Source organism: Numenius arquata, chromosome Z (genome assembly GCF_964106895.1).
Source record: "Numenius arquata chromosome Z, bNumArq3.hap1.1, whole genome shotgun sequence".
Taxonomy (NCBI): domain Eukaryota; kingdom Metazoa; phylum Chordata; class Aves; order Charadriiformes; family Scolopacidae; genus Numenius; species Numenius arquata.
In genome coordinates this window covers 52,409,908-52,435,544 of record NC_133616.1, presented here as the reverse complement: position 1 = coordinate 52,435,544, position 25,637 = coordinate 52,409,908, and the positions used below count along the sequence as shown (strand labels likewise).

Sequence of the window (25,637 nt, the reverse complement as noted above, 5' to 3'; positions counted from 1 at the left end):
CCGCTCCAGCAGCACCGCCAGCGAGCCCCCCCGCCGCCCCCGATGGCTGCCCCTTGCTGGCAGTGCACGGGCTTACTTCCGGTTCGAGGTCACACCTCTCGCGGAGGGGGTTGGCTGGCTGCTAGCCAATAGCAGAGCTCGACGGGCAGGTGCGGTGGCCGCTGGTTGGTCAGCGGCGGGGAGAGGGGGAAGGGGCGGAGCCCTCGGGTGCCGCCTCAGAGAGCCGGAGGAGCAGGGCCCGGCGGAGGTCGGTGCTGGTGGGGGAGGATGCGGCTGCGCTCGGGTGCCTTCGCTTCCTCCTGCCTGTTGGTGGAGTCCTTGGGTGTCGCGCTGTTCCTCCGCGGTTTCTTCCCGGTGGCCGTCAGGTCTCTGCCCCGCAGAGAGGCCCTCGGGGACCCTCCCGCCGAACCGGCCCCGCCCGGCCCAGGTAAGGCGTACAGCCCGCCCCTCCCCCCGTCTCTCCTCTTCCCCGCGGCCCAGGATGGGCGGCTCCTGGTCACCAGGGCAGCCGTCCCCCGCTTTCCACCCGCAACGGTGTCCGCGGCACCCCTCGATCCGACCCGGCCCGGCCCCTCTGTTCGGCCAGAGCCCGGCGGGGTGAGGGGCGAGGTGACGGAGCCTCGGCGGGGCTGGGGCTCTTGCCGCTCAGCATTGCGTCTGCCGCCGGCGATTCGTGTTAGGTCTCTTGGGTTGTGAGGTTGCAGAGGCAGGAGCAGCTGGTACGAGCCCGGTACCGTGAGGTCCCTCGGTGCTGCAGGACAGCTGGCTGTAGCGCCATCGTGTTTCCAGACCTGTTTCTGAAATAGTTTAGAACTTAAATAATTTTGCAGCTAGTTATCGATCACTGCTAGCAGTATCTGCTCACGGTTGCAAAAAGCCTTAAGAATAAGCAGTCACGTTTTTGGAGGGTGTGCTTTTCTATCATTTTATTCCCCTTTCCTTATCTCTAATGCAGCTGTTGTAACCGTGCTCTTTAATAGTAAGTTTAGGACAAGGGGCAATGGCTTCAAGTTACGCCAGGGGAGGTTCAGGTTAGATATTAGGAAATATTTCTTTACTGAAAGGGTTGTCAGACATTGGAATGGGCTGCCCAGGAAAGTGGTTGAGGCACCATCCCTGGAGGTATTCAAGAGAGGAGTTGACATGGTGCTCAGGGATATGGATTAGTGTTGGGTGGTGTTTTGTGTCTGTTTTTTTGTTTGGTTTTTTTTGTTGGGTTTGGTGGTTAGTGGTTTTTTGGGGGGGGGGGTGTTTGTGGTTTTTTTTTTTTTTTTGTTTTGTTTTGTTTTTGTTTGTTTAATCGGTTGGACTAGATGATCTTAAAAGGTCCCTTCCAACCTAGGTGATCTGTGAAGTTGTTTGCGTTAAATAATGCCATTGGAGTTATAACGCTTCATGTGCTTACTCTGCTAACTTAGTGGTTGTGTTGTGCTTGAGAATCAGTGTTTCTGTGATGCTCAGTGTGGTGTGTGAAACTTAAAACACTTTAGGAGTGAGGAAAGCAACTGTAGTAATACAGGTTTCCTTCACATTCTGGTCAGATTGCAAAACGCATGATACTACTGTCCATTACTGTTTCTCTGGTATCATGGTCTCTACAGGTCCTGCTGTATTCCTTAGCTGAAATTGTGAAACCAAAGTTTTCAAGCATCTTCTTAGTGAGGAGTTGGTAGAGGATGTCCTGATACATAGGCGTTTTATATGTCCAGTCACAAGTTATATTAAAATAACGTGAAGAAGAGGAATGTGTTCTTGAAGGAGTGTTCTTCACCAGTATTTGGAGCTTGTGGGGTGAAACTTCAGATTCAGTGGACGGCTGAATTGAGTAGTGTTTTGCTCATACAAAACTCTTGCTCGGGAAATCTACTTATGGTTAACTTGTTGGAACAGGACTGTAACTGCCAAACTGAGTCTTTAGCTGCTTTTATAAGTATATGACGTTATGCATTATAAGTATTATAAGTAATGCTTATAAGTATCTAAAGGGTGGGTTGAAGGAGGAGGGAGCCAGACTCTTTTCAGTGGTTGCCAGTGAGAGGACAATGGACAACGGGCACAAGTTGGAACATAGGAGATTCCACTCAAATATGAGAAAAAACTTCTTCATGGTGAGGGTGACAGAGCCCTGGAACAGGCTGCCCAGGGAGGTTGTGGAGTCCCCTTCTCTGGAGATTTTCAAGACCCGCCTGGATGCAGTCCTGAGTAACATGCTCTAACATGCTCTAGGCAATCCTGCTTCAGCAGGGGAGTTGGACTAGATGATCTCTATGGTCCTTTCCAACTCTAAAAAATTCAGTGAAATTCAGTGAAATGCATGTTGGGACAGGTTTACTTAAATTGCAAGGAACAGTGGAGGGAAGAGAAAGTTGCGTAATGTAGAGTGTGGTTTGCTGATATTGGTTTAAGCAGAAACACCAAAAGCATTTAACCTGGCAGCAGACCTGAGTGGACACTCTCAAATGGTAAGCTGATTTTTAGCTGTAGATTACTGTGACTGTCAGAGGTGTTTGGTAGGTTGCTGTGAGCGAAATGTTTCGTTCACATGTGATTGTTAACAGGAGACTAACATGGAGGGAGACTGTTTGAGTGGGAGGGAAGTGTCATACAATTGGGCTTTGAAAAGGCTGGTTTGAGTTGAAGAGTATAAATGTGTACCACAGGGCTCTACAAACAGTTTAAATTTAGACATGTCACTAGTAAGCCTAGGTATAGGTAGGCGAAAATGGAGTGACAGTGGAAGAATAATTCCTTTCTGTAGTTCTTGGATTACAGATTGCTTGCAGAGTGATCTCTTGGTCTGGATCATATGCTCTAAAGGCAGTGGATTGCTTACTAGACCATTATACAGAAGGCTTTCAGCCTACTGTAGATGTATTCAGAAAAGAGTATTTCTTCAGTTCTTCGGTGATTCTTGAGTGTTTCATTTTGTGAGCCCTGACTGCCATTCAATTCATGCTGTCTTGCCTGTGGGATTACTGATAAAATTATGTAATTGCTTGTGTAATAGTGAATACTTGCAATACAGCGTTGTGGTAAATTTTTGGTAGAACCTATGGTTTTGTTCACTGCTTATAGAAGTTCAGCTTAATTTAAAGTAGCTGTTTTCTAACTAACCATAGCAGGAATAAATAAGCATGCCGCATGCCAAGAGTTGCACAGTGTTTTGCTTTAGCTATCTTATAGTAAGTATTTTCAGATGGCTTGCAATTGACTCCTAATTCCTTCTCAATAGTTTGACTTGCTGATGAACAGCACTGCAGGAAGGGGTTGTGAGTAGGGTCTATGTATTTGTGATCTGAACATTTTTGGTGTCCAGCAAGTTTTGTTTCTCTAAGCAAGTGGATAGGAATAAATTATGAGAAAAATTTAACTAACAGTACAGTACATCCAGTTGTGCTTTCTTGTTTTTAAATTGAGAGCCAAAGTATGCCTGCTCAGCTGGTAATTCAAGTCCTGGAGAGACAATGTTATCATTTGAGATATCACATGAGAGCAGCCTTGAGGAGAGGGACTTGGGGAGTGTTGGTGGATGAGAAGCTCAACATGAGCTGGTAACGTGTGCTTACAGCCCAGAAAGCCAACAGTGTCCTGGGCGGCATCAAAAGAAGTGTGACCAGCAGGTTGAGGGGGATGATTCTGCCCCTCTACTCCACTCTCATGAGACCCCACCTGGAGTTCTGCATCCAGCTCTGGAACCCCCAACATAAGAAGTACATGGATCTGTTGGAGTGAGTCCAGAGGAGGGCCACAAAGATGATCAGAGGGCTGGAGCACCTCTCCTATGAAGACGGGGTGAGAGAGTTGGGGTTGTTCAGCCTGGAGAAGAGAAGGCTCCTGGGAAACCCTATAGCAGCCTTCCAGTATCTGAAGGGGACCTACAAGAAAACTGGAGAGAGACGTTTTACAAGGGCATGTAGTGATAGGATGAGGTGTAATAGATCCAAACTGAAAGAGGGTAGATTTAGATTAGATATCAGGAAGAAATTTTGCACTATGAGGGTGGTGAGACACTGTCCCAGGTTGCCAAGAGAAGTTGTGGATTCCCCATCCCTGGAACTGTTCAAGGCCAGGTCTAGTAGGAGGTGTCCCTGCCCATGCCGGGGGGGGGGTGGGGTTGGTACTAGATGATCTTTAAGGTCCCTTCCAACCCAAACCATTCTATGATTTTAATCGGGGTTGCTGGCGGTTAGCATTTCATTGTTGTTGAGACTTCCTTCTTCCCCCTGCTGTGTCCCCCTCCCCAATTTCATTATCTGGAAAAATCACTGACAGTAATGAGTTTGTGAATGTCAATTTATTGATGCTCATCTATGTACCCAAACATACAGTTTCTGAGGTTGTTTTCTGAGGTTCTCTTGTTAGACACAACATTATCTGTGACCTTTCCAAATCATCAACCGCTTATTCAGAAACATGTTTTACTCTAAAGGAGTGTAAAACCCCTAACTTTATATAATGCATGTAATGACAAATTGATTTACCACAATGTTGTCTGAGTAGAGGTCTGTGAGTAGGATCCTTTCAGCTTCCGTTTTATCCTTCTGTGTTTTTTCCTAGTAGAGATGTAGGACCTGTAGAGGTTGGGCCAAAAACTGCTGCTGTAAAAGCTACGTGTCACCATGTGGACCATGCTCAATGCAAATGAAGAGATGCTGCGGCCAGCATTAAGTCAATACAAGAGAAAGAGGTGGACTTGAAGGCATGACACTGCCTGCTATCTGCTGCACAGCAGCATTTTGCTGTGCTTGCCCACATAGATAGAATGTTCAGGGGATTCTGGAGTTGGATTTTGGCCCTGCAGCTGTCATCACTGAACTTCTACCTTGAAGGGCACAAATATTTTCCCTTCAAATTTCAGTGAAATTGCCTATTTCCTTGTAACTTTCCTGTTCCCTTATGGTGGGATTTGGTTGAGAGGCATTGCTTGAGATTGGGTATTAGCACAAGTGAATGCTGCGTCTCTTTTCTAACAAAAGTTATGTCGAATGTATGTAGTTCAGCTTTACTAAATTAACCAGAGAGAAGGTAGCAGCTATCCCTTCTTATTAATTTGAACATTCTGCATTTCATAGCTTTTCCTTAGTTCTCCCAATTTCAATTGCAATCGTGCATGCCATTCATGTTTTGTTTTCCTTCCTAGATACCGTATTGGATATTTTGTTGTTGTTGTTGTTGAGTCATTCCTGTCCTGGGTGGCCTTGAAAACTCAGCTACCTCTGAGTACTACTTATATTTGTTGTCATTTGGAACTTTTTGCTTCTGAACATAAAGTTAATAAAGAAGTTGGAAGCATTCATTTCTGTGGTGAAGTTGTTTTTTAACTTCTGTCTAGCCTTTGTTAAAATTTGTTGATGACTTTTATATACCCTTTTTTATTGTTTAGGAATGATTTCTAACTGGACCAAAATTCCACCACCACTTTTCAAAAAAGTTGTCATTCTGCTGATAGATGCTTTGAGAGATGACTTTGTGTTTGGATCCAAAGGTAAACAGTTCATGCCATATACTACACAAGTTGTTGAAAAAGGGACATCCTACAGTTTCATTGCTGAAGCAAAGCCACCCACTGTGACTATGCCTCGAATTAAAGTAAGTGGTTTTTTTCTACTTAGGGTTGTTTCATTTGAGAAACTTTTGAAGGTTGTGCTGTTTCATGTACTCAAAGTTGGCATAATGGAGAGGTTTGCTGTGTTATTGCAGTCTGTGGCTGAAACTCGCTTTGCTGTAGCAGTGCATGTGATAGAGTCCTGATTTGCTATGGCCTAGAGGTGTTTCCTGTAGGAAAGGTCAGGTCAGGGATCAAAAGAAAGTAGAGAGGATGAGTAAGAGGAAGAGGTGGCAGCTTCTACTTAAGTCTCCTTGCCTTGCTTTGTTCCTTTATTTGGTAGCTGTGGTGGGAAGGTCTGTGAGAATCAGTTGAGGGCAGTTAAGGCCCTAGTGCAGGCTTAAATGATTGACATAATCTTTTCATTTGTAATCACGGGAACACCTCAAATTTTCCAGTTGTCTTCTACCCAAGAAGATTTTTGTTAGTATTTCTCTGTGTTCTTGTAACTTCTGATAGGAAATCCAGTTTAGTGTAAATTTGTTTTGTCATAGGGCTGTTTTTGCAGAGCTTAGAAAGAAAATTGTGCCAAGTTCTATGTAACTAAAAGATTAATTGTGTCTGTGTCATCAAAATACTTGATCATCCAGGCTTCTCTGTGATGGATCTGAGTGACATTTCTTGCATTGCAGAAGCTGAGGGAGTAAGCTATGGTAGGTCAGCTAGAAGGCCAGTGAGGGGGTTACAGTCTGGTAACTCTTCATAGGTGGACTTCATTGCACTTTCCAGAAGACTATTAATTACTATTTTGAATGTGGTACCATTGCTACTGTTAAGCCAGTTTACTTAGGTCTTCTAAACGATCTTTTTTTTGTTTTAATGACCAGTAAATGAAGCAAATTTCAGCTGGCATACGAAGTTGTTTTGCTCTCCACTAATTAATAAAATATTATTTTTACCTTTCTGTAAACCAGTTGTTATCTCTGACATCAGCATGTGATGTGGCATGGCAGCTTGTGTGTTCTCTTAATTTACTATGTTTCTTTATTGAGAGTATAAATTCTCTGCCCTCTGCTTCATTGCTTTCTCTTACACTAACACTGTCTTCTGAGTACTGGGAACTTTTTGGTTTCTGTTAATATGTCACATTTATTTTCTTGTTTTATGTAGGCTTTGATGACAGGGAGCATACCTGGTTTCATTGATGTTATTGTGAACCTCAATTCTCCAGCTCTGTTGGATGACAATCTGATATGGCAGGCAAAAACAGCTGGAAAGAGAATAATCTTTTATGGTGATGATACTTGGGTTAAATTGTTTCCAAAGCATTTTGTGGAATATGATGGAACAACATCCTTTTTTGTGTCGGACTTTACAGAGGTGAGAAGCTTTGTATAATCCCAAGTTAAATAATGTGAGTACAAACACGTAATGGGATCTTTTAAGAATGAAGTGGTAAAACTATCCTTGTTCTGAAATATGAGCCTGCCATTTAAATAGAAATTGGATTTATATGTGTTTTCAGTATTGGCAATATGGAGCTAAGCATTTCAGTCCCTCATCATATGCTGTGGGAATTGTTTGGATGATACAGTAACGAATAATGTGTTACTGTGTAACTTTCCTAAACAAATGTTGTTCTCGCAAAGCTTGTGGTAGGAGGTTAGACCACTTGTTTTGTTTAAAAATTCCGCTATCCGTGTTTCCAGTTTGCTATCACAATTAAATTGCCATCTTTAAAAGGCCTATTAATATATAATCTTGGTCTCTTAGAGGTCACTTTTGTAGTTGCAATATGAATAGTGTTTCAGTATGTTACCAAAGAGGGAGCATAGAAAGTTTATAAAACAAATTGTGAAGATTCTTATTCTGGGCACACTTAAGGAGTAAATGGTTCAGTAATTTTAGTTCATGTTTTGAACCTTTATGATTTGTAAAACCTCAGGCCATTGACCTGCTGCTACTGACATAAGTATTTTATTATTTTGTTTAAGGAAGCTAGATAGGCCTAACATGTAAATTGGAAGGCACTTTTAATTGGTTACTCTAAAACGACTTGCAGAAGCTTCAACATGGAGTGGAAAAATGCAAACATGCTGCTAGGTCTGTGTTTATATGGCTTTCAAGCTGTTTATGCAGTCTGTATGCTTTCTGAATATAGTCCATTAAAAAGAAAACTTTTAATAGTTTTTTAGATAGTTATATCCAGAGCTAACAAAGTGATGTTGCATGTGAAATTTTGTAATGATTTTTAATATCCAGGGAGAAATATATGCAACTAAAAATAGGTTGTCTACCTAAGCAGGAGAACATGTGAGCTAGGCCCAAAATAGCACTTCTCAAATAATTTTTCTTTCTTACTATGTCATCGATTCTTTTTCTCACATCAAGAACAATCTTTTTGTGTTTGCACAGTAGCAAAAATTGTGTTGAAAGAGCAGGAGTGGTTTTTTTCCACTGTGTTTCCAAGCACCAAAGAGAAGCTTTTCACTGTACCTACTTCTTGTGAAGTGATAAATCAGGAGTGTGAAGGATGAAAGTGACTGAAAATTTCTTGAAAAAGTTTTTAAAAGGGTCTGTGGAAGCATGGCAACCCATTTTCTCTGTTTGTATGTAATCTGATGTCTTGTAACCAGGAAAGACTGAAATGGCATGAAGAATCTGATTGCCTGGTATTGAACTAATCAATCTGGTTTTTTTTCTCTTGTTAACATTGTGAGTGACTGTAGTTCTCATCAGCTTCTACAGAATTTTAATGGGTAGTGTGATATATTTTTTCTGTGCTTTTTACAAGAGGGAAATTATTTTTACCTTTTAATTGTTTTACTTCTATTTCTGAGGTTGATGATAATGTTACCAGGCATTTGGATAGAGTGTTGAAGAGAGAAGATTGGGATCTCCTAATACTACATTACCTAGGGTTGGACCATATTGGACATGTGACTGGGCCAAACAGCCCATTAGTGGGACCAAAACTTCGTGAAATGGATAACATTCTGAAGAAGATTCATATTTCTCTTCTTTCAAAGGTAATATAGCTCCTTCTTGGGTCAATGTCTGCTAGGTGCAGACTAACTTTAAAATGCTTGCTTGTTTGCGGGTGGTAGCTTGTTTATTCCTAAACCAAAGTGGATATTCTTTCTGCTCTTTTCTTTCCCTGGCCATTCCCCAGTTAACAGTATAGTGTTGCTTTTTAAAGGATTTACTGGCTGATCTTAGTAACATCTGTTAACAGTCTCTTCTGAACAGCTGTGGGAAATAATTGGGAGAGTGTGGGAAGAGGAGAGGAATGCATGCCAAAATGCTCTTATCACTCATAAATTAAAATGGTGGTTGGTGTACTTCAAAGTAATGAGATTCAGCAGAAGCAATAATGGGCTTATAATAGCTAATGGCTCTGATTTCTACAATTGTGAAGACACGCCAAATTTTTAGATATTGAAAATATTAAAATGGAAATGGTGGTTGTAAACAGCATTTTTCTTATGCTAAATGTAGCACATGAATTACCAAATCTGAATCTGTTTTTAGGTTTGGAAATATAGGATGTCACTTATCTAAATAGTCTGGATGTTGAAATACCAGGTCCTCATTCCAAGTGGCCTGGAGCTTTTATCTTGTTTGTTTTTAGCAATTGCAATTCAGAATAGCTGCTCACAAAATTTCAGTAGTATTTTTAGACATAGATACTATCATATGGAAAGAGAGGTTAAATCCTGCTTGTGGAAGTTATAATCTCATGAATGTTGCATTGGTTTTGCTGCAGTTTGTTAGTATGTTTTGCTTTTGCCAACTATATGCAAGCCTTTATCTGAGTTTTAGAATACAGAAATAATAAAAGCACTTTACTATTGGATACAACATGTACTGGTAATAACGAGAGATGACACAAATCTGCTTTGTTAGGGAATGATAATATTTATTTCTGCCGTCTGTGAGTTGTTAGCTCAAAATTGTTAAACAGGCCTCACTTATGCTTCTGTTTCTCTTTCTTCAGAAAAATAAACATAACTTGACATCAGTCATGTCAGATCTCTACCCCAAAAGCACTTGAGAGACTAGAGACTACTAGAAATAGGATTATCTTTTTATATTAAATTTCTATTATATTGATATTTACAATATTAATAATTTAACATTTATATTAACTCAATGAAGCTGAAGAAGTGGATGGGGGGAATGCTTCTCTGTTAATGCTGCTGCTTCTGGACTCCTGATTTTCCTCCCACATTATGATGCCCTTTAGTTAATCCTTCAGTAAGTTTCTTGTGACTCTGTAAATGAGGGGCTTTTTTACAGCTTTTTTGTGTTTTGGGTTTTTTTTTTTAATATACTGATAAATATGTTAGGTAAGTATGTGTGCTTTAACTGTTAAAAATGAATATTACTGCATAATACTGCATTGCAGACATCTTTTGTAATCTGCCCCAGTTGTTGTGAGCCAATTAAGAAATGGAATTTATTTTGAGAAATATTAATGTATGAAAATGATAAAGGTAGTGAAGCATTATATATGTGCATCTTGTTTGTGCAGTAACTTAAAATTCTGTGACTTGCAGGAAGAAGCTTCTCTGCCTAATTTGCTAGTTGTTTGTGGGGATCATGGGATGTCTGAAACAGGTAGTCATGGTGGTTCTTCAGAAGGAGAAGTGCACACACCACTGCTGTTTATCAGCTCCGCTTTTGAAAAGAGAAGTGGTAAGGATGAAAAAGTTAGACCTTTTTTAGAACACATTGCCATCTCTAGTTTATCTTAGCTGTAGAATTCTTCCTGAAAAGTGCTTTGGTTTGTTCTACAGATATCTGGCAAGGCCCATTCTGTGTGACCTAAAACTCTGGTTTTAGCTAGAGTTTACATCTGTGCCATGGTGAAACCATGAATTGAGCTTTGTAACCACTGAGAGAATTGAGTATTTTTCGGATGATAACCTTTTGCAGCACTGTCCTACTTGAGTGCTGAGAGCTAATGAGATCTGTTGTCAGGATCTTGGGATACTGATAAATATATATATATTTATTTAGAAGTAAAATCCTATTTGAAGTGAGTTTCAAGTTTTGTCTTTCTTGGCCAGAATGTTTTCCTGGCCTCTATTCTTTCTCAAGCAGCCAGGACAGAGGAATAAATAACAATTTCTCATGCTGAGAGTACAAAGAAAGAGGAAGAATTGCTCTTGTGAAAGGCTGGAAGGTGACAGCATTGAAATCATGACTATTGATTGCTAAGTGTTAAGGAAAGAATATGGAGCATGAGTGTATTTACTGTATTGGCCAGGCAGTTAATTTTAAATCATTGATGTGAGTTTATCTGTTTCTGAAACTCATTTTCTACTTGTATAACATAGCTTAAGGTAAGGGGCAAGAAGGGAATGGTGTGGTAGAGAATCTTTAGTCTAATTTGTAGAGTTTTGCTTAAATAGACTCCTTGACTGAGTTGGTGAAATATAGTTGTACCAGGAGCGAATATTTTCTTCAAAATAATACTTCCCTCTGCCTTTCATTCTGCCTCTTGCTCGTTTCCATCTGATTTCCTTGCTTTTAAAACCTATTTGCAGAACCTTGCCTTGTTTATCTTGGAGGCTTCTGCAGCACAGTGGAAGTACATTTATCTGGCTGTCATTTATAAAGCTGTTATCCAGCTGCAATAGAAAGTGTTGCTTGAGGAGTCATTGACCTCTTTTCAGATATAAAACCAAAATAAAGTTAAGAGCTGACCAAAGCTCTCGGGTAAGTTTCTGCTTTATAACTGTCACCAGTACGTGTTGACAACCGGGCCACGTGAATGTAGATTCTGTAAATGCAATCTCTTGTTCATTGGGGTTAGTTTCTGTTAGATTTAAACTGAGCGTGCAGTTTTTACAGTACAGTGAAATATACTTATTCACATGTCTTTAGAAATCACAAACTCTATCCCAAATGATGCCCATGTAAATATCCAGCAGCTTGCTTCTCATTACTACCGTTATCAGAATTCTAGTGACTGCTCCTTATGATCCTACTGTAAACAAAATGTACTGTGTTAATTTGGTAGACCTCAAAATAGTAATCCTGTGGGTTTTTGCATTTAATATGCTGTCAGTATATTACTTGTATGGCCTTCTACAGAGATATGTCACCCATGATTGGCTAAATGCATCTGGTAGTTTGTTGGGTTTTTTAACCAGTTAAGAACCTGCCTTTAAAGATGAAATCTGAAAACTGCTGACATACAGGAACTCATGCAAAAGAGGCTTTAGGGATTATGGGTAGCATTCTGTACAAGTATGGGATTAATCAGAACTAGATGACAAATGAGAGAAGTTCTAATGCTCTTAAAGGGAGCCTTGAGAATAAAAGCCTGTATATAGAATTCTTTCAGTACTGTACTTAGGTCAAAACACTCAATGCCTGGAGATATAAAGACAACGAAGTAAAAGCATAATAACAAAACAGTTATGTAACTAGTAAAGCACACAAAAACGCAATTGGCAAGACAATCTTAAACAAAAGGTTACTTACGTTGGTGAAATCATTCATGCCTGTAGATGTCTGTGGAACTGAAAGCTAATCCTGATAACTGCAGTAAGGTAATGGGTTCCTGCACAGAACTCTTTAAAAATCACTGGATTTGCCTGCATGGAGCACCATGGGCCTCAACATTCTTCACCTGACCTCTAATTCTGTTTGCCTAGCAACCTGATATTAGTTAAATCTTGAGCTGTTGTCATTATATTGAGAAGCTTCTAGAATGCTGTCAGCATTATTTTAAGTTCTCATTCTACATTCATGCATTAAATTAGTCTACTGTAGTCTTTTTATTCTTTCTAATGTAAAAATTATCAAACCCGCTTAGGATGTAGGCTGCAACTTGGTGTTAAGGTGATCTCCTGTACCATCTCTTTTCTTACTTTACTTGTATAACATTCATGTGGTGTTTACAGTAGTTGCTAGTGTTGCAGAATGATACTTGCTGAGAATTGAATAAATGTTAGTCTTACAACAACAGAGGATAGCAGCTTAAAACGGTCACTCAGCTGTCTGTAGATCATTTGAAATAGCTGATCCAACACCAGTGAAAAAATTTTGAAACTAACAAGATGCCAGCTGTCTCTGGAGAAATACAAGGGGCCTGTTCCTGTTACTTAAATACTTTTTTTTCCTCTCTCTCTTTTTTTTTCTTTTTCCTATTTTTGTTGATTCTAGGTCCTGTAACCCAACCTGAACTTGTGCAACAAACTGATTTAGCTAGCACACTGGCAGTAGGTCTTGGTTTACCGATTTCAAGAAACAGTGTTGGGAACCTTATATTGCCAGTTGTAGGAGGCAAGACAATGAGAGAACAACTACGTTTTGTGCACTTGAATGGGTTCCAGCTTAGCAAACTGCTGCAAGAGAATACACCTGCGTATGAAAAAGGTAAAAAAAAAAGTTACACGTACAAAAGGAGATTGTTTATAACATGGTTTGGGCTTTCAGGTTGAAGGGCATAGCATGGCACTGCAAATTAGCCATTCAGTTGAGAGCAATGGTCAGAGAAATGAGAATGAGTTCAGTCTTTACTGTAACCTACTCTGGCACACTGCCTGTGAATAAGGTTTTTTTAATGACCAGTACTACTATGAGGCAAAAGAGCAGAAATAATGTTTAAAGTAAAACTGTGTAGTTAAATCTCAGTTGTATTTGCTATATATCTCGTATCTGCTATTTGTGAGGTATCTTACATAGGGCACTAATTCTGAGCTATTTGGAGAAATAGCACAATGGAGTGAATTTTCTAGTTAAATGAAAAGATGCTTCAAGTAAAGCTGGGAAATAATTTTGGGTAAGTTTTTATCTTTTTATTTCATTCTTATGTATGAATTTGCTTGGAATGAGAACCTAGAGAACTGCAAAGTTGTTTATTAACAATACACATATGTGTGCATATATATGTGTGTGTGTATTTGGAGGAAAGAAAGAACAAGTGGAAAAAATAAACCAAACGTAGCAAAATGTAGTATTTCACTAGGAAGCGTGATACAAACTGCAATATAAGTAAGCAAGTTAATATGATAATTGTGAAAAAAAAACTTCAGTCAGAAGATGAAGGAGAATATTTTATCTGGACATTAGAAGATGTTGTCTTAAAGTGACTGTGAAGCTTGAAGTCTTTGTCACTTGGTTTATAATCTGTTGAATCATTAAAATAACTGGATGAGAATGCAGAACTTTTACAGCTAAGAATAATTAAAGTGGATAACAACGTAAAGTTTCGCAAGATGATCACTGTGGGTCAAGAATTAATTATCTTTCAACATCACAGCTTCTAATCATAATTCAACCCTGTCCGGAGTCTAACAAAACAAATGCCATTTATGGTAGCAACATGCCAATAGCAGGACCCATGCTCCGTCTAGTCTGATATTTTTTTTCTGCACAGATTTCCTCACTTAACCCATTTGTGTCAAGTGGGGAAACTTGCACTGTTAGTGGAGTTCAGGATATGGCTCTATTACTGAAAATTCCAACACAAAGCTCCATGTGACAGTATTTCTGTGAGTACTGGTGAAACAGACTGAAGTTTCTATCAGCTTCTGGTTTATATCTTCACTTTTACTTTATTTTTGTCCAAGAACAGCTTAATTTCAACTTGTAGCTTTCACGTGAGAAATGAAATCAAAATTGCCGAGGATGGAATTGTGAGAAATTTTGATGCTACTTGCTTGTGAATGCAAACTGCTATTAGAGATGCTACCCTACTGGAGAGGGATTGGAGGCAAAGCATCCATGATGAGCTTCTCTCCTTTCTGTAATGGAGAATTTCAGTAACATGGAACTATATCCAAGTCACAGTAGCTTTTTTTGCAGAGTATTAAGGTGAATTTTCCCTGTTGCTCTAAACTTCTTAGAGGGTCTTGTTTTTTCTTACAGTATCCTAGATGTGTAAGGCTGTAGCTTAATGCTTTGGTCTGGATGATTAAGACTGGCAGGAAAAAAAGATGTGCTGTTTGTTTAGTGTTCTTTGAATGATATGGATGCTTCAGGCCCTAGAAATACTAATGAGAATGTCACTAACTCAGTGACTAATGCTGCATGTAGGTTAAAAGCATGCATGAATGGCCCTTTATTCTGTGTGGTTTCTAAGTGAAGATAAATACCATCCCACCTATCCCACTACATGCACGTACACATATATGCATATCTGTTGTGATTCCTATAGGAAAGGGATTATCTTGCAAAGAAGTCATTATATTCAGTAGTCAGATTCAGCTTCAAGAAGGATGCCAATTTGTAAAAAAAGAGGACCCTGGGAGCTCCTGACCATTCAGCCTCACCCAGTAGGGTCATGGAACAGATCCTTCTGGAAGACATGTCAAAATACATGGAAGACAGGGACATGACTACAGATTGCCAACATTGCTTTACCGAGGGCAAATTGTGCCTGACTAATCTAGTGGCCTTCTATGATGGAGTAACTGCATCTGTGGACAAGAGAAAAACTATGGATGTCATCTTCCTAGCCTTCTCTAAGGCCTTTGATATGTCCTCCCACAACATTCTTGCAGCTTTAGTAGAGAGATATGGGTTTGATGAATGCATGCTTGGTTTGAGCAACCTGGTCTGGTGGGAGGTGTCCCTACCCATGGCAGGGGGGTTGGAACTTGATGATCTTTAAGGTCCCTTCCAACTCTAACCATTCTATGATTCTGTGTTTAGAATAAGAAATTGGCTGGATGCCCATGTCCAAAGAGTTACAATCCATGGCTCAATGTCCAAGTGGAAGCCAGTAACGAGTGGTGATCTAGTGAAAGCTGTCCCTGCCCATCGTGGCAGGGATGGACTAGATGATCTTTAAAGGTACCTTCCCTTCCAGCCTGAACCATTCTGTGGTTCTATGATTGTAAGCTGGGAAGGTGAGGAGGGAGAGTTGCTCTTTATGTGAGAGAGCAGTGGCAGTGCATGGACCTCTGCCTGGGGGGTGGATGATGAAACAGTTGAGAACTTCTGGGTCGGGATTAGTGGACAGACCAACACAGGCAGTATTGTTATGGGTGTGTGCTACAGACAGTCTGATTGGGGAGAATTAGTAGGTCTTTAGACAACTTGAGGAAACCCCACGTTCACTGTCTGTGGTGCTCATATGGTGCTTCAACCATCCTATTGCAGTTCAGGCTAGATAACTGGACAATGAGGTGGACTGAAAAGTGGCACAGCTGCTGGGCTCACATGGTTATGATTGGCAGCACAAAGTTCACCTAGAGGCCAGTCACCAGTGATCAACGCCAGGGCTTGACGCAGGCTGATGCTATTAGCATCTTCATTAATGACCTGGGTGATGGGATAGAGTGCCCCCTCAGCAAGTCTGCATACAGTACAGAATTGGGAGGAGTGGTTGATACAGTAAGTAGGTGTGCTGCCACTCAGAGGCACTTTGAGAGGCTAGAGAAATGAGCTGACAGGAACCTTTTAAGAGTCAGCAAAGAGAAATGGCAAATCCTACACCTGGGAGGAAATAATCCCGTGCACTGGTGCAGATCGGGTACTGACTGGCTGGAAAATGGATTGGTGGAAAAGAACAAGGGGTCCTTAGGGACCCCTTAGTTGTTAGTTGAACATCAGCCAGTGGTACACCCTTGTGGAGGGAAGGCCAATGGCATCCAAGACTGCATCACCAGGTCAATCCTTCCTCTTTCCTCAGCTGTGGAAGACCACATCTGGGATCCTGGGTCCAATTCTGGTCTCCCTAGTACAAGAAAGGCATGGATATAATGTAGTGAGTGCAGGGAATGACTATGAAGTTGACGAAGGGATTGGAACATCTATCATACAAGGAGAAGCTGAGGGTGCAAGGACTGTTCAGCTAGGATATGAGAAGACTCAGCAGGGATCTTATCAGTGTAGGTAATACGTGATGGGAGGGAATAAAGAAGATTGAAGCAGGATCTACTTGGTGGTGTCCAGTGAGTAGACAAGAGGCAGTGGGCATAAATTGATATACGTGAAATTTTGTTAAAATGAAAAAACACTTTTTTAATATAGGGGTTTCAAACACTGGAATGAGTTGCCCAGAGAGGCTATGGCGTCTCCATACCTGGAGACATTCATGACCTGATGCAGTTCTGAACAATCTGCTCTGACTCAACCTGCTCTGAACCTTTGGTTTTTATTTGTGGACCATCTGGACACTCATCAGAGTTGTGTTCCTAAGTCTTGGGCTGAACGATTTCTAAATTCCATAGACAAAGTGTGTTGCCAGGTTTTTTGAGGGAAACAAACCTCAGAAAATAACTCAATTAGACATCACTCACATTTACTGCTGCAGGTTTAAACTTTCCAATGCAGATTCTCGGCTAGTAAAAACTGGTGGATCATGACATTTCACTTGAATGCTAAGAGAAATGCCTATGACTGGGAAGATACTTGCAGCAGTAGTCTAAGCCTTGCTGCTTTTAAAAAAATAATTATTTTCAACTCTTAGCTCAAAAAGAGTAGGTTCGTCTGAAGGGGAAAACATGGTATTCCTGCAGAGAGTATTTTAATTTACAGCACAGAGATAGCGCACCAGCTGTTAGTACCTTGAGTGTGTTAAGAGTCATGGTAAGAAAAGACTCACCCATTGTAAGTTACAGCATAACGTGTATGTTAATTTTTGGTGCAATCTTAGTTTCCTTTTTAATGCAAAAATATGAAGTCAGATGTCAATTGAGATTAATCACAGCCAGATGGGAAGGCAGAATGACCTTTACATGTTGTTTCATGAAGAAACTGTGGGGCCCTTGGATTCAGCCACTCCAATGTTATCAACAAACGGGAACAGTACACAAAAATGTCTTCATCTTCAAGTGCGTTTTAAATGTATCTGTTAATAAAGAGCAGAATGGAGGTAGCTCAGTAACTTTTTCTTTTTTTTCCCCTCAATATTTGTTTGTACAAACATGCATTTTCAAGCCAAGAGGTGGTACAGCATTTCATGAGACTTGGGTTTTGATTTCTTGAGGTACAAAGGAATCTTCACAGTTAAACCTATCTTCAGGTGTATTAAATTTTAAATGAGAAACTTGAAACTTGGCTAACGGCTTGATTATTTTGAAAATTACTTTTTGAAACATACTAATACATGCTAACTTGAGGTGTTAGATTTTCTTGTGATAGAGATCGACACATGCAGCTGAAAAAAAAGTCTGGAAAAGGAGTATAAAACCAGTTGGGAAAAATTACAAAGCTGAAAAGAGAAGTATCTAGAAACACACTTTGAGTTTCTGAGTGAGTTCATATCTCAGTGTAAGGTAGGCAGCTGTAGGTATCTAGTAATGCTTCCCCCATGTTCTGAACTTCTGAACATGCATCTGAGTGACGAATTAGGATTGTTTCTTTGAAAAACACTTCACAGTGGAACGAAAAGTCGTGCTTAAAAGCAAGTTGGATGATGTTATTAAAACAAGTGTCTACTTCTCAATTTGGAACTAGTCCTGAACTTGTGTTAGATGCATGTATTGGTTAAAATAATTTGATTGTTACTGGGAGATTTATGTATTGAAACTGGAGAAGTCACTTTTACATTATGCATTCCTTTCTTATATTTTTTTATATATGTATTATTTAAATGATTGCTGCCTGTGACTGGAACTAAGTGAAATTGTTATCAAACATGCTTAGAAAGCACAGCCATTTGCTTGTGATAACATTGGAGGGAGGCTGAAGTAGAAATTGCTAATGTAATATTATGCAAGTAAACCATTGCCATTGCTTTGGCAAACCTGTAACTGGGCAAGCTTGCTTTGGATTTTGCCCCCATGCCATTTGACTTGCAAATGTCACCCATGAGTTATGAAAATGCTTCTCCAACCACTCAAAGACTGTTCTCATTTTACTGCATACCTATGTGACATTGAACAGATCTCAGTGGAGTTCTCGAAGTTTGATAACCATGGTCCTTTATTACTTTCTGCAGGATCTTTAAATCATTCACAGAGTAACAGAATCGCAAAATGATATGGGATTGGCAGGGACCTCTGGAGATCATCTAGTCTAACCCCTCTGTCCAGGCGTGTTTTGAATGTCTCCCGAGACGGAGGCTCCACCATGTTTCTAGGCAGCCTGTTTCGGTGCTCTGGTACCCTCAAAGTGATGAAGTTCCTCCTCATGTTTAGATGGAACTTCTTATGTTCAAGTTTGTGCCCATCATCTCTTGTCCTGTCACTGGGCACCACTGAAAAAAGACTGGCCCCATCTTCTTGACACCCACACTTCAAGTATTTATAGGTGTTGATCAGATCCCCCTCAGCCTTGTCTTCTCCAGACTGAAAAGACCCAATTCCCTCAGCCTTTCCTCATAAGAGAGGTGCTCCAGGCCCCTAATCATCTTTGTAGCCCTCTGCTGTACCCTCTCCAGTAGTTCCCTGTCCTTCTTGAACTGGGGAGCCCAGAACTGGACACAGTACTCCAGATGGGGCCTCACCAGGGCAGAGTAGAGGGGCAGGATAACCTCCCTCGACCTGCTGGTCACACTTTTCTTGATGCACCCCAGGATGCCGTTGGCCTTGTTGGCCACAAGGGCACATTGCTGGCTCATGGTCATCCTGTTGCCCACCAGAATGCACAGGTCTTTTTCCTTAGAGCTGCTCTCTGGTAGGCCAGCCTCCAACCTGTACTGGTGCATGGGGTTATTCCTCCCCAGGTGCAGCACCCTACACCTTGCCCTTGTTGAATTTCACCAGGTTCCTTTCTGCCAAACTCTCTAGCCTGTCCAGGTGTTGCTGTATGGTGGCACAGCCTTCTGGTGTGTCAACCACCCCTCCCAGTTTTGTGTCATCAGCAAACTTGCTGAGGGTACACTGTGCCCCCTCATCCAGGTCATTGATGAATATATTGAACAGGACTGGACCCAGGACTGACCCCTGGGGAACACCACTTGTTATGGACCTCCAACTAGACTCTGCACTGGTGATCACAACTCTCTGAGCTCTGTCTTTTAGCCAGTTCTCAATCCACCTCACTGTCCATTCATCTAACCCACACTTCCTAAGCTTCCCTATGAGGATACTGTGGGAGACAGTGTTGAAAGCCTTGTGGAAGTCAAGGTAGACAACATCCACAGCCCTCCCCTCATCTATCTATCCAGTCATTCCATCATAGAAGGCTATCATATTAGTCAGACATGATTTCCTCTTGGTGAATCTGTGTTGACTGCTTTGAGATGATGCTTGGAATGAGCCGCTCCACCATCTTTCCTGGGATGGAGGTGAGGCTGACCAGCCCGTAGTTTCCCGGGTCTTCTTTTTTGCCCTTTTTGAAGACTGGTGTGACACTGCCTTTCCTCTAGTCCTTGGGCACCTCTCCTCTTCTCCATGACCTTTCAAAGATGATGGACAGTGGCCCAGCAATGACTTCTGCCAGCTCCCTCAGATATTCACTTAAAATATTTCAAAGATGTAAATGTGGATTTGACAGTCATCTTTCATAACATGAACAGAATAGGTTTGGTGGGCAATAGATGACAGTGAAATAAAAATGCTGAAAGGAATGAGGAGGGACACTAGGCAAAAAGCAAGAAAAGGGAGCAGAACAGGAGCAGAAGATGAGAGAATGTGTTTAGTTTCCAAAATATAGTTTGAACTCATTTCAGTGTTCTGCTTAATGAAATAGCGTCATGTCAAATCTCGGTTTGATTAAAGCTTATTTTAGATGATCCTTTCTGGATTTCTGGATTTCCTCAAAAGTATGACTATTTAACTCTTATTTCAAATATACTGGAAGAGGAACTTTCTAGGGAAGTCACTGTTCAAAGAACTGCGGTAGGGGAATGAAAGCCTGCATGCGCACTGGCAGCTATCTCGATATAGAAGTGTTTGCTGCTGGCTGAGTTGTACTTGGTAAAAGATACCTGCATGCCTCCTACATAGCAGGATCAGCGTGCTTTGGAGTCTGTTAGAAGTCTTGGGAGACCAGACTGGACATTCTGGGTTAAACATTGCTTTCTAAAATTCTTACTTTGAATTCAGCCCATAGTAGATCACCAAGTGTCTTGTAGTGATAAGAGACTTAGAAATGGTAAGCAAAGTTCTTTCATAACTGTACCAGAGTTGTGAATAGAAGTACTTCATTCATCTTCATTCACTTCAAATAAAATTAAAAATATTTCTGGATTAATAAAGTACTTTTGCTGAAAAGGCTTAACAAAGAATATGGTGTTTTTTTCCAAAGTCTAATATACTATTGAACTACCAGGAGTAAAAACAAGCTGTAACTTAAGTCTTTGTGATACCAAACTTACTTCAGTCATTGCTTTTACCCTTGACTGAAACTGTACAGCAGAGGTTTTCCCCTACTGTTAGCTAAGAAGATAAGGATCGCAAGATGATAATGATAAGCTCATTATATAAACATTTCCAAATTGGCCTTTTTGCCCTTATGTTGTCATTAACTTTCAAGTGAAATTGCATGAAAATAGCAAGGATTATTGATGTGAAGTGAAACTAAACATTTATTTCTAGCAAGAAACATATATGTGAGCGTTCACACATAGCATAATTTCTGATGAGATACAAGTTTCTTGCTTTCCTTGTGTTCTTGACTCTTCTTATGTTGTGAGTGCATACCATGCTCAATGACCAATATTTTAAATATCATATGGCATGTTGGAGTAAGGTGTGATGCACCTGTAAAACAAAGAGGAAAACACCATTTTCACAGAAACTGACCTAATTGTTCTATTTTAGGTAAATGCTCTTGAAAATAAACTAACATGAAGTGAATAGAATGCTCTTCAGGTGCACATAGAACTCACTATAATGATTTTGGCAGAAGTGGTTTTAATTTTCTTATCTTTTTGCTTTTAGTGAGTGTTTAGATTTTTTTTTCCATAAGTGAACAAAATAATGCTCTTCTGTTTTTGCCTTGTAGAATCTGTTTATTGTCACTGTTGAGTATATCTTTTGGGGGGATAAAAAGGCTATCAAGACTCAGCTTTTTTTTGCTGCAGCTTTTTGTGTAAATGCTTACTAATGGGAAAGTTGATGATGAAAATCAGCGGCAGTTGATGACAGAATAAAATAGTAGAGTAGTTTCATGCGTCCTTTAAATCAACTTGAATCACGCTCTCTCTATACTTACCCTTTGGCGTGTATGAACCAGAACAGTTGGTGTAAAATAAAGATTCTGTGAAATAACTAGTAAAGGGAAATAGATCTAGGAGAAAAGCTACTGCTGCTGTACTTGCAAAGGAATACTGAAGTGTAGGATTTGGCTGTTTGCTTCTTTCCTATGTCTTCTGCTGTCCTCATTCAAGCTTTTAAAATAAATTTAGAGAGAATCGAGTAATTCAGATATATTTCCACAATATAAGAGAGAAAGAAAAGAAACTGCAATGTCTCTGTACCTATATTAAAAAAGCACACTTGCATTAAAACCCAAGCCTACAGAATTCAACAGTTGATTTAAAATTACTTCCTTTGAGACATAGTCTAGTGCTGGTCTTGTCCTTGTCCTGAGTTCTGAAAGCAGACCACAGTCTTCATATGTTGTCAGCGTTCACCTGCAGTCCTGTTTACATGTATATTTATCAGAAGACTTAATCAAAACTACATTTCTACAAGAAAATATTACCTAGGTAAAGAGAATGCATATGTGTCGTGGAGGTTGGTTTGTTTTTCTGAATTTTTCTTCATTTATTATTTGTTTTGTTTTGTTTTTTGTTTATTTTTCTTCAGGTCAGATCTTTTTTAGATGTGTATAGGCCATTGTGAAATCACCTTCTGCCACAAGAGTCTTGCTTCCACAGGTTGATCGTGGTATCAAGTTTTCTCTTTTCTGATCAAGTTAGACTGCGGGCCATCCTTACACTAAAGCAGAATTACTAAGTTTCACTGCTGAGGATTGCTTTGCACCAACCTCATGGTCCAAATACACCAAGCCAAATTGTGCACTTCAGCTGTTAGCTTTTCTATTACTGCTTCAAAATTCTGCATCCTGTGTGTTTAACTTTGTGTTACCAACTGACTCTCATTAGCTTTGCAGCAAAATTGAGGTCCCTAATATGGTGTGTGTGTCCTTTGATGTTTCCTCCAGGGATCAGCCATTTGATCATTTCCCACTTGGCTTGTACAATAGGACCTGGATAATGAGTGGCTCCAATGGGAAACATGACTTTTTTTTCAGGATTTAAAGCATTTTAATAAGTTTGTCCTGGAAACCTTTTGTAAGAGTAAATGGATGTTTTAATGTGTTTGGCACTTTTAGAGGTCTTGACATTTTATCAGGTTAGGGATTAATTGCTTTTATTCTGAGTAACTGGGTCATTATGGTCTTGCTGCAGGAAGACAATGTAACTTTTGAGGTGTGAAAAAAGTTTCAACCCCCATAGCAAAATTTTTTTTCTACTATACAAGGAAATATAAAAATACAGCCACCTCTCTAATCCTCCTTTGTTCATGGATCCTCTTCTTTTAATTTTTTCTTTTTTTTTTTCCTCTCCTTAGATCCTGGATATGAACACTTTAAGATAGCAGAAAAGTCCCATGGTAATTGGATAAAATTGTATTTAGAGGGGAATAATTCAGAAATACTCTTAAATCTTGGCAAAAAGGTCCTGAAGCAATATTTGGAGGCCCTGAAGACTCTGAGTTCTTCACTAAGCAAACAAGTGGCACAATATGACATGTATTCGATGTTGGTGGGGACTGTGATCATTATGGAGGTATGAAAATACATCTTTCTGTGAAAAAGCTACGTGCACAAACATAGAAGTTTCTGGGTTTTGACTATTTAGTGTATACTCTTACTGGTCTTTAGAGCTACTGATTATGAACTTTTAGAGTTGACTGACTTTCTGCTTGGATGAAGTTAGTATTCATTTTAAAGTATAATGGCCTTTAGAATGATTCAGGAGAGCTTTTGATAGGAGCTACTTATGTTTTGGTGTCACTAGTTACAGTAAATGTGCAGATGTGCTACAACTTAAATTACTGCCATATTAGCTCTACTTTTTACTTCTACTTTTTGAGGAGCCTTACTGCATTAAAAAAAACCCAAAAAAGTCTGGTAAGTTCCCACCAGTTGCTCTTTATCTAACAGTGAGAGTAGCTGCTCAAAACAGGCAATACCTTCTGTGGGCAATTTTCACAATTTCAAGAATTGTTCTTTGTACTAATAGGGGAGTCCTGAAATAAGTACTTGCTGTAAGGTGCTGGATTGTCACTTCATGTCTCGTGTAGGAATAAAGATAAGATATCCCATGTCTGGAATTTTAAGTGGTTCTCTGCAATTGGTATTTTGGACAAATCTCAAATGCTGGAAATATCGTCTGTGGTAATGCTTTGAGAACCATGCTGAAGAGATACCGTGCCTGCACACTGAACTTCTATGTACAAAAGCTTGCAATGACCTTTTAGATGACATGAGCATCAACTTTTGTAAGAATAAGCATTGTTCTATAGTATGGAAATACCTACTACAAGCTTAATTCAGTCCTTGCATGTGTGTGGCACTGTACAAGACTGCATAATTGCTGTAGCACTGGTCCTGTTTGGTGCCTGAAACCGTACTCCTTTGCCTGGCAGGGCTCTATGCCTTGTCTTGTCTCCACTGTTCTCCATGTACAGAGTACATTTAAATGGCTTTCTGTTATACTGCCTAGTGGGGTTTACAAATCTACTGACCGCTTCACAGGAATTAGTTCCACAGTGCCCTTGGGAGATGAGATGTAGGTTCTGTTCCCACTCTACTCTAGATGGAAAATCTGGAGGTGGACAAAGCGTAGCACAAAGCTGAAGTGCTTGTATTTCTTTTTTGTTCCTTTGTTTTTGGGAACTTATGTATTCGAGCTCTTGACAGTCACTTTGGACTTGAAGCATTGGATTTTGTCTTCTTTTTTTTTTTTTTTTTTTTTTTTTCCCCTGGAGTGCAATTGTACATGCTTACTGGTTCTGCAGAACAGATCTTGGGTATTTTACTCAATGGGACTGAATCAAAAGAAATACGCAGCTACTAATGGTAAGAGCTTGCTCAGTATCACTGTAAGACTTGGTGCAAAGCTGCTGGATTTTTTTCTTTTCTCCAGTGCAGTACTCAGGAAACTGCCTTGCTTTTGAAAATCTTTTTGTCTTGATGTGTATTTTCCACCCTTACTGAATATATGAGGGTAGGGAGTGTCACAGGTGACTTCAAACTACACCGTGCTATAAATGCCATTTATCCTGTATTTCAGATGAGGAGAATCTCTCTGAGACATGAATTGATAAGAGTGCATTTGCTCCAAAGAGCTAAGTTTAGATTTGTAGGTAACTACAATTCAAGCATTTTCCTATCATGAATGCTGTCTTTGTTTTAAGTGCTGTGTTAAAAGGTAAGCCCTAAGCCAGTTTGTCACTCTGAAACCTTGTATTTTCATAACCAACGAACTGTGCGAAGTAGAATATGAAAAAGAAGGGAGACATGCGCACCTTTTTTTTTTTTTTTTTGATCTGCTTTACTATACCTTACTGTATTGTGGGAATAATTTTAGGCAGAAGTGATAGTGAAAGATTTCAGCTTAGCAATGGCCTGAGATAGTTGTTTTTATCTTGGTTTGTTTTTATCTTGCCTTTGCACAAGCTGATGGAGTCCTAGCTCCATTTGTGCCCCTTGTAAAGCATTTTAGCATGTGGCTGAATTTTCCCTTTACTTATAAAGGTTTGTACATGGGTTGCAGAAATTGCTCATGATAATATTCATCTCTACTGCTACAATTACCTGAGAGAAAATTTGGAATTCTGTCTGATCTATGTGCAGGTTAGATCTAAGTGAAACTAAAACCAAGAGATCAAATTAAGCTGAGAAGTGGTACAAAAAATAAATACTGGAAGAATTCAGAAGCTTGAAATGCAGCATATGCTTGTGTGATAGTATAACTTTGCCTGGTCTGGGAAGCTATTGACCTCAGCAGGATCTCTGTGTATATATATCTCACACATTATGAGATAAATGGCCTTTGGCAGAGTGTGTATGTGACTTCAGGCATTTACAGGTGACAAAGTGTCAAATTTGTTCACTTAGAACTATTTTGATATTGGGAGTTAAAGCTCTTATTTTTGCAGGGAATGAAGATCATGCATGTGATCAGTTACTACAGGTCAAAAGGTGCATGGTAATTTATTGAACT

General features: G+C 40.0%; 1 protein-coding gene across 1 annotated transcript in view; it reads left to right on the top strand.

The window, feature by feature from the left end:
• Positions 1-267: 267 nt before the first annotated feature.
• The window catches only part of PIGG (phosphatidylinositol glycan anchor biosynthesis class G (EMM blood group)), a 96,163-nt gene continuing 70,793 nt past the window's right edge, over positions 268-25,637 (top strand). The window contains exons 1-7 of the mRNA XM_074166145.1: positions 268-427; positions 5,384-5,589; positions 6,716-6,925; positions 8,386-8,574; positions 10,105-10,243; positions 12,725-12,937; positions 22,978-23,195. Of these exons, the coding sequence (XP_074022246.1) occupies positions 268-427; positions 5,384-5,589; positions 6,716-6,925; positions 8,386-8,574; positions 10,105-10,243; positions 12,725-12,937; positions 22,978-23,195 (1,335 nt within the window). The remainder of the gene's footprint in view (positions 428-5,383; positions 5,590-6,715; positions 6,926-8,385; positions 8,575-10,104; positions 10,244-12,724; positions 12,938-22,977; positions 23,196-25,637) is intronic.